Below are 9,562 nucleotides of genomic sequence, written 5' to 3'. Positions count from 1 at the left end.
GTTGAACCACCATTACAGGAGATTAAGTATAACAGAAAAGGAAAAGGGAATGAGGGGCGTAAACGACAAATTCGTTCTGTGTTGTTGACGCCTGTATCTTACAGGGAGAACTCTGTGCAGCCTGAACGGGGATGGGATGCTGAGCTGGGCCGGCGGCTGCACCGGGAGCTCCTTGGGTTAGAGGGGTGCGGCTGTGGCCGTGTCTCTTCAGTCCGGTGGTGTTCAGGGCGGCGGACGGAAATGATGGGGCTGGGGCATGAGGAGGTGCAAGGCAATGCTGCCGAGATGCTCCCCTAGTTAACTGCTTCGTTACTTACCTGATGAGGTTGGTTGTACTTATGGCCTGAGTTAGATGGGAAGGAGATTGCTGTAGGTCGGTGCTTTTTCCTTCCTTGTGCTCTCCCTTTTCAGTGACGTGTTCTTACAGAGCTAAAGAGCCAAACTTTGTGTTGATCCAATAACCCAGACATGAACGTAGGGACATGAAGTTCAGCCTTTATTCCGCAGTTTTACTGACCTGTATTGCTGGCTGGGCTGTGTTCTGAGTACCCTCGTCATTATATTGTAGCAGAAAGGAAAGCACATTTCTTGAGCTTCTGTGCCAGGCCCTGTGCTGGTCACCTACGTGATGTAATCTGCTGGCCGCTCACACAAACAGCTTGGAGTGCAGTCGCCCAGGAGAGGAAGCCATGCCAGGGGTCCTGGGATAGAGGTCTTCCTTATGGTTTCTCATGTGGAAATTCTCAGTACTAGCTCTTCTCTCCTGTAAAATGCACCTGAGCAATTCCCCCCTCCACTGCCGACCCCGTCTCTCCAGTTTAGCCTTGTAACTCCTGTGGCCACTCATTTATTTGATCTTATTTAATTTGAAAAATTATCCATTCAGGACCCTGCTGGGATCCTCATTCTTGAGCCTTACCCTCAGGGTAGCTTATTTGCCCTTCAGTGCAGCCTGGGAGCAGAGAACCAACATTCCGGTTTAGACGCATCTGATGTCAGGTGGTTCTTTGATTCGGTGGCTCCATGCCTGGGAATTTGCCTTAAGGAAATCATCAGAGATGCACACACATTGATGTACAGAGTTTCTCACTGCAGTGTTCTTTATAACAGAGACACATTGATCACTGTTCAGATGGGGATGATGAAATGGATGGGGAATGATGGTGTGTCTGTCCATTAAGTGGAATATTACTCAGCCATCAAAAATCACGTTTTTGAGGCGTAAGAATCACTGAGGTTTGTTCACAACGCTACACAGAAAAAGCGAGGTAAAAAACTAATCTGTTTTATTTAAGAAAAACGTTTATGCAAATACAGGAGAAAATACTCCAGAATATTAATGTTCATTACCTCAGGAAGGTGGAATCATAACTAATTTTTATTTGTTTTATGCTTTACTACAATTTTTCTGGTTTTCTAAAGTGAATTTCTCATTTCTGTAACCAGGGGCAAGCTCTTCTAATCGATGTTATTGTGACAAAGGCAGAGGGCTCCTCGCGGCCCACAGCAGGCAGCGTGTCTGGCAGTGGTGAGTGCGTTCAGGGCTCGGCAGAGGACGTGCCCCCCAGTCGCAGGGTCCGCGAGGCTGGCCGTCAGCCAAGGCAAGAAACACCAGTGGTTCCTGCTTGCTCCCCTGGGGAAAGTCACCCAGACAGGGACACTGAGCAAAGTGTTGACGTTGCTCGTGATGAGAAGCTAATAGGCATGAGGTTTTTATTAGATTTTGTAAGAAGAGATGAAAGTTCACACACCGTATTTTAACTATTAATTCCCTCTGCAAGGGACTGTGCATCGCTAATCCAAAATCACAGTCTGAGCATCACTGCTCGGGGGCAGAGGGCAGTCAGTGTCCTGAAGCTTCATTCAGGTACTAAGTGTCTGTGCTTGCAAGCTCACTGCCAACTGGGCCAGGCTCAGGTTCTAGAACCTGGGACAGAAGGAGCCCTGAGAGAGCCGGGGCTGTCTGTGGGCCACCCCGCCGTGTTCTCTGCACGCACATGCACGTGGAGCCCCCCTTCCCTTTAAGCCCGCAGCTCTGTGTGCTCTTGGGTCAGTTCCCTCCGCCTCTTCCCCTTTAGAAACAGCACCCCTGTTCTTTTTTTTTTTTTTTCCTAACATCTTTATTGGAGTATAATTGCTTTACAATGGTGTGTTAGTTTCTGCTTTATAACAAAGTGAATCAGTTATACATATACGTATATCCCCATATCTCCTCCCTCTTACATCTCCCTCCCTCCCACCCTCCCTATCCCACCCCTCTAGGTGGTCACAGAGCACCGAGCTGATCTCCCTGTGCTATGCGGCTGCTTCCCACTAGCTAGCTATTTTACGTTTGGTAGTGTATATATGTCCATGCCACTCTCTCACTTTGTCACAGCTTACCCTTCCCCCCCATGCCCTCAAGTCCATTCTCTAGTAGGTCTGTGCCTTTATTCCCGTCTTGCCCCTAGGTTCTTCATGACTTTTTTTTTTTTTCCCTTAGATTCCATATATATGTGTTAGCATACGGTATTTGTTTTTCTGACTGACTTCACTCTGTATGACAGACTCTAGGTCCATCCACCTCACTACAAATAACTCAATTTCGTTTCTTTTTATGGCTGAGTAATATTCCATTGTATATATGTGCCACATCTTCTTCATCCATTCACCTGTTGATGGACACTTAGGTTGCTTCCATGTCTGGGCTATTGTAAATAGTGCTGCAATGAACATTTTGGTACATGACTCTTTTTGAATTATGGTTTTCTCAGGGTATATGCCCAGTAGTGGGATTGCTGGGTCGTGTGGTAGTTCTATTTTTAGTTTTTTAAGGAACCTCCATACTGTTCTCCATAGTGGCTGTATCAATTTACATTCCCACCAACAGTGCAAGAGGGTTCCCTTTTCTCCACACCCTCTCCAGCATTTATTGTTTGTAGATTTTTTGATGATGGCCATTCTGACCAGTGTGAGATGATATCTCATTGTAGTTTTGATTTACATTTCTCTAATAATTAATGATGTTGAGCATTCTTTCATGTTTGTTGGCAATCTGTATATCTTCTTTGGAGAAATGTCTATTTAATTTGTATGGAAACACAAAAGACCCCGAATAGCCAAAGCAATCTTGAGAATGAAAAACGGAGCTGGAGGAATCAGGCTCCCTGACTTCAGACTATACTACCAAGCTACAGTAATCAAGACAGTGGTACTGGCACAAAAACAGAAATATAGATCAATGGAATAGGATAGAAAGCCCAGAGATAAACCCAGGCACATATGGTCACCTTATCTTTGATAAAGGAGGCAAGAATATACAGTGGAGAAAAGACAGCCTCTTCAATAAGTGGTGCTGGGAAAACTGGACAGGTACATGTAAAAGTATGAAATTAGAACACTCCCTAATACCATACACAAAAATAAACTCAAAATGGATTAAAGACCTAAATGTAAGGCCAGACACTATCAAACTCTTAGAGGAAAACATAGGCAGAACACTCTATAACAAAAATCACAGCAAGATCCTTTTTGACCCACCTCCTAGAGTAATGGAAATAATAACAAAAATAAACAAATGGGACCTAATGAAACTTCAAAGCTTTTGCACAGCAAAGGAAACCATAAACAAGACCAAAAGACAACCCTCAGAATGGGAGAAAATATTTGCAAATGAAGCAACTGACAAAGGCTTAATCTCCAAAATTTACAAGCAGCTCATGCAGCTCAATATCAAAAAAACAAACAACCGAATCCAAAAATGGGCAGAAGACCACTGTTCTTTTGCCCTCCACTTAAACTTGACGTTCAGGTTCTGCCCTCAGCCTTGGTTATTCTCTAACTCGACACCCTGGGGGTATGTTGGAGTGAAGAGCTTTTTCGAATGCCCCGGCCTGTCCTCCTCAGTGTAAGGGCAACAGCTCCGTCCTCCCTCACTGGGGCTGTGAACAGACTGCGGGTCAGGACAAGGTGGCTTCGTCCTCACCACTGTGAAGGCTACCTGACACTAGCTCGGGGCGACAGTGACAGCGGTGCTGGGCCGAGCTGCCCAGCCTGGGCAGCACGGAGGAGGGGTGCCTGTGCTCCGACGGGGCATTCTCCCCAGTGCAGCAATCAGACGCACTCCCTCCCTCGGGAGTATAAAATGTAAGGGCACAGAGAGGCCCTTATAGTGTGATGCTGACGGTGGCCCATCACACGGAGGAGACGTCCGGCATGTTCACGCCTGCTGTGTGCGCTTTTACCCCCCCCCCCCCCCCCGGAGAGATGGCCAGGCAAGCTCCCGGCTGGCGGTGAGAGGGCCGTGTGCTCCCTTCCTCGCCCTCGAGCTGCTTCTCATCCCTCACCGCCCACCGCGCCCGTCTTCCTTCCTGGACGGCTGAGCCTCTCCGGACCTTTCCTGCGAGCGGCCTGTCAGACGCCTCTTCTCTGCTATTCTGCCAGCATCTAAAAGGCGCCATTTCCCAATGGAACCAGTGCTCTCACTGCCACTCTGCGCTGGGAGTCTTTGCCAAATTTCTGCCTCTTCCATGAAAGCTTTCCTTCCCCAGGCTCCTAGCCTCTAGAAACATTCCCCCCGGCGGCGGCAGTCACATCCTACGGCAGATTTCCTTTCCCGACTCCCCCTGAAGATGAGCTCCCAGAGACCAATCCTTCTGTGCTCTTACCCTCTGTCCTCTTACCCTTCTGTCCTCTTACCCTTCTGTCCTCTTACCCTTCTCTCCTCTTACCCTCTGTCCTCTGTCCTCTTACCGTCTGTCCTCTAACCTCCTGTGGCCAGGCCAGCACTTGGCACATGATGGGCGCACAGTGGTCATTTACTGAATGAAGAAAGTGAGCCGTCAGGCGGGTGGGCCTGGTTTGGAGTTTCTGCATCCGGATTGAGGTCCTCCTTTGGCAGGTACTCATAGTTATCTGTGGCCATCAAAGCAGCACAGATAATTCCTGACATTTCTAGCAACTCTTTGAATTATGACATAATGAACATTCCATGAGGTGACTTCACTGCTGCAATTTAAAAACTTCTGGAAAGAGGGCCATGACTGCAATTACATCTGACCCCACTGGGTGCCGCTGTTGTCGCTGCCCATGGAAGATGGTGGTCCGGGGGTGGGGTCCCTGCCTTCTGCCCTGGAGGTCAGTCTGTCTCCTTCCTTTTGCCCTCCTCCCTCCCTTCCCCAACACCTCCCAACTCAAAGTTTGGAATCTACATTTCGGGTTTGGTTTAACCTCTGAATTTCAGGCCCTGGGGAACAGGCAGCAAATCCATCCTGCTCTGGCTCTGTTCATGGTCTCATTTTGTTCCAGGCATTGGAGATTGAGAGCAGTTGCTCACCCTTATTGAGTCTGAAATTCCCTACTTAAAATCAGATTTAATTCCTCGTGTTTCTTTATAAAAACAGAATAACCCTCTCACCCTTTTCCTGGGCTTCCTTTCCAAGGTCTTAATCGTGTTCCTTCTCTGACCCTTCCTCTCTTGCCCATGGCACCGTCCTTTATCTAGAGACCACATTTGTGGACACGGTCTGACAGCCGCTGAACAGGAGGAGACGGAGATCCAGTCAGGCCTGGGGCTGCTCCGTCCTGTTACCGTTGGGCTGCCTGAACTTTTTCCTCATCCCGTGCCTCAGTTTCCCCAGTGGCTGGCCAGCTCCAGGCTTCAAAGGCCAATGTTTCTAAAGGAATGGCGGTGGGGTGACGGAGTGTAGGTGATTTTTTTCTTAATATGTTTCAGGGGCGTTTCATTGTCTTTTCAGTAATAAAGGATGATGCGCTGTAAAGGTATTTAGGAAGGTGACAGTCCGAGAACAGAGTTACATCCCCTCGTGAGAGTTTAACCACATTCCGCCGGCGTCCCCACGCCTGCAGAGAAGCCATTCTCCCCGTTCTTTAGCCTCTAGTTTTGCCTCGCTCAGCTAACCGCGGTTAATCCACTCCTTTTCTTCATCGCCTAATTCAATGCTGCCCTTCGAGCGCTCCTGTGGGAAATCATCCTTGAAAAGTGGAAGGAGAACAGGCCCCTGTTTACGGAGCCCTACTGTGGGCCAGGCCCGGAGCGGCCCCTCTCCTGCCACTGTCCCAGGGACCCTCACAGCCCGGGTGGTCCCATTGCCCCGTGAGGAACGTGCACCCCGGTGCCCCCGGGGGGAACCTGGAGGCAGTGGGCGGGGCGGCCTGCACACAGCCTCCTGTGAGGCCCCGCAGACCCTGTGTAATCTCCCTCAGGCGCCCTTTTCCTGTCTCCCTCTGTACTTGAATAAGCTCGCTGATGCCACAGATCTTTACACTTTACCATTTTCTGAGGGATGAGATGGTTTTAAATCTCTACTGTGCAGCTTACTCTGAGGAGACAGGGAGATTTATTCTTTAAATTATCTTCTAGAAAATGAACAAATGTGTTTACGTATTTGCTCAGGAGGTCAGTTCGTTTGGAAAAGCAGAGAATGAAGTACAAGAACCTTGTCCCGGAGCTCGAGCTCCTTCTGCAACCTGTGCTGCATGCAGGCTCTGCCCCAAGGGGAGGCCGTGTCCCCAGGCGCTCCTGAGCTGCACGCCGCTGGTGACAGAGTCACAGTAAGGTGCCAGGGATGCGGGAGGGTCCCTTGTCCAGGAGTGTTTGCATTTTTAGAGGAAGCAGCTGATAAACTCAAAAGACTATCGGGCATCCCCTCCCCTCGGGGGTGGGGGTGGGGGTGGGGGTGGGTGGGAATCCCTCCTCTGCCCTCATCCCAGTCATGTAACAGGCAGGGAGGGGCAGTGGGGAAGGCTTGTCTCTGCACACAGCTTAGTCATTGCCTAGTCTCAGTGTTGTGGTCAGAAAAGATGCTTGATATGATCTCAATTTTCTTAAATTTACTGTGAATTGATTTGTGGCCTAGCATGTGCTCTATCCTGGAGATTGTTACATGTGCACTTGAAAATGGTGTGTATTCTGCTTTGGGATAGAATGTTTTATAAATAGCAATGGACTGGCCTGAAGGCCAGTGTTTCTGGACTGATTTTCCATCTGGATGATCTCTCCATTGATGTCAGTTAGGTGTTCAAGTTCCCTGCGAATATTGTGTTACTGTCAGTTCTTCCCTTTATGTTTGTTAATATTTGCACTATGGATTTAGGTGTGCCTATGTTGGGTGCATATATACTTACAATTGTTATATCTTCTTGGATTGACCTTGGATTAATCCCTTGATCATTACGTAAAGTCCTTGTCTTCTGTTACAGTCTTTGTTTCCATTTGTATGGAATATCTTTCTCCATCCTTTCACTTTATGTGTCTAGATCTTAAATGATTCTCTTGTAGGCAGTCACTGAGGGCCCAGTGTGGGTGTGACCTTTGTCCCACTTCATATCCAGGGCCTCTGCCACCCTGGCTGCGGGGCTGAGACAGCAGCCTTTCTCCCAGGACACAGCTTGCAAACTGACACTGTGTCGTGCTGTTATTTTTCTTACAAAGTTTAGGAGGAAAGAGAACTTCTTGAATGCATGGTTTTAACAAAAGCAGGGACATGAAAGGCTTAAAATGCCATTTAAAAATCAGGGTGGGCAGGTTTCTTTGTGGAGAAGAACTGTTTACACCTGGCCAGCTCTCCTCACCTCTTACCTTCCCGGCTCCAGAAGGAGATGGACTCCTGCTGCAGGGACTGGAGGATTTTCCTTCTGAAGCTCCTGATGCTCCACGGAGCTGGGTTCTTGAGCTGCTCGAGCAAGAAGGGAGATAGGACGTGCGTTCCCGCTGGGTCCTCAGCTCTGGACGTGTGAGCTGCGGCCCCAACTCCCCTGAGTCTGGCTGACTTAAGAGCGAAGCGGCAAGACCGAGCAGAGTGTGACGGTCCCTTTAACAAAGGTCCCATGGGGGACCAGCCCTCCTGGCAGACAGCTCATCACCGAAGGCTCAGTGTGTGTGACCGCACAGCAATTTCGGGATGCCGGGCTGTGCGGGCCATTCTTTCCTTTTCTCCCTCACGTGTATTTTCTACACAAACATGTACTAGTAGTAAAATAAGAGAAAAAAAGGTATTTGAAAAATAGAAATAAACAAATTATAGCTTGTATTTTTGTGGAAACTCAATAAGAAACATTATATAGGTATTTAGAAAAAGACTTCAGAGGCAAACTTTTGAGGGGCATGTTTTTATTATAAATTTAATATGGTTGATTAATGAAAAATCACAATGAAGTACCGAGAAAATGTTTGTCAATATAAAAGTTTTAGCAGCATTTCCATAGTTTCAGGCTCTAGCATTAGTCACACTTCCTCCCGCTATCGAAAAAGAAGACGCCGGTGGGGCTCCAGCAGAACATGGCGCTGCTCCACCTAGTGAAGGCCTCAAGGAAACCCTCAAGTCCAGTGTACTAACAGCTCAGCCCTCCCCAGTCCTGAGCTTCCAGGATGTCAAAGCACTTGCCTCCGTGTCTGAGGTTAGAGGTCCATCCTTCAGGCTGCAGGGGAGGAGGGGGCGGAAATTTCAACTGGACTTGATATGTAGTGTCGATCACGCGTCCTCGCCGCCGTACCTTCTCTGCACTGACAACAATGAAGGGCCAAGATCTGGCACGGGGCAGCGGTGGCAGCGTGGTGGCGGGGACGGGGACCAGAAGTGGGACGTGCACGTGCTGGGGGCTGGTGCCTCACCATACACCCTGCCCCAGGGCAGGTCAGAGCATGGCGGTCCTGCCGCATCCCAGGCTAATGGTAGGATTAGTGAGAAGGGGAGACAAACAGTATGAAAATATAATACTGGCAAACTATTCCCCTGCTTCTTTGGTACTTTCCAAACTTCTCTGATCAAAAAAGGATAAGGGAAGCACACCATTAAAAAATTACAGTTTTAAGTATTTACAGAAGCAATTATGATATATTACATAATCAATACACAGTATATGAACAAATTCTTCAGTGAAAGCACTTGTGAACTCCTGTTCCAGTATTCAATAGCACACTGACACACGTACACCTTCCCAAATGGGTATCATCCATCCTGTATCTCACTTACGTTACAGTATATTAAATGGGAAAAAAATACCATTTTCCAATCTACACTTTCCTTTTCAAAGGTTCTTAAAATTTGCCACTGAAATCAGTATGTACAAAGATTTGTTGAATATCAAATTCTAGGCAAGTGTCTCCACTCCCATTTCGAGTATGTCTGAAATAGCACTACCTATTATTCTATGTATATCATATATATTTAATATATAAGTAACCGCACCATGTTATATCACCACGATACCAGTTTAGTGCACATGATTATGTACAGTAGTCAAGTTAGCTCTGGAGGACGACTCTACACCTAGGTGGGCAGTGTGGTTTGGAACATCACAGAGGGTCGTGGAGGCGCTGGCGGGAGACAGCACGCAGCGCCCACACGCAGCCCGGCCCATCCCTTGTTTACCGGCTGGAAGAGGACCGGTCACACGAACGGAAGGATCCCGTACACGAGCAGAGCCATGACAGCAGCACTGAACAGCCCCGCTACGGGCACGGTCACGAACCAGGCCACAAAGATGTTCCGGAAGAGGCGCCAGTCCACGGCCTTCCGCGAGCGAATCCAGCCCACGGCCACCACCGAACCCACCTGGAGGG

The 9,562-nt window shown here is 48.4% G+C and overlaps 1 protein-coding gene and 1 long non-coding RNA gene across 12 annotated transcripts in view; one reads left to right on the top strand and one right to left on the bottom strand.

Annotated features, from left to right (window-relative positions):
• Positions 1–1,607: 1,607 nt before the first annotated feature.
• On the top strand, positions 1,608–8,028 carry LOC309619524. The gene is made up of 2 exons (XR_014239011.1): positions 1,608–6,557; positions 7,594–8,028. It is a non-coding gene; the product is annotated as an uncharacterized lncRNA (long non-coding RNA).
• Positions 8,029–8,093: 65 nt separating this feature from the next.
• Positions 8,094–9,562, bottom strand: part of SLC20A2 (solute carrier family 20 member 2) — a 105,783-nt gene continuing 104,314 nt past the window's right edge. For all 11 annotated transcript variants that reach the window (XM_082374717.1, XM_082374716.1, XM_082374721.1 and 8 more), the window contains one exon: positions 8,094–9,554. In XM_082374717.1, the coding sequence (XP_082230843.1) occupies positions 9,390–9,554 (165 nt within the window). In that variant the 3' untranslated portion in view covers positions 8,094–9,389. The remainder of the gene's footprint in view (positions 9,555–9,562) is intronic.

This window comes from Balaenoptera borealis (assembly GCF_965194805.1).
Source record: "Balaenoptera borealis genome assembly, chromosome: 21".
In the NCBI taxonomy this organism is placed as follows: Eukaryota; Metazoa; Chordata; class Mammalia; order Artiodactyla; family Balaenopteridae; genus Balaenoptera; species Balaenoptera borealis.
Note: the sequence above shows the minus strand (reverse complement) of the source record. Positions and strands in the feature narration are given on the sequence as shown.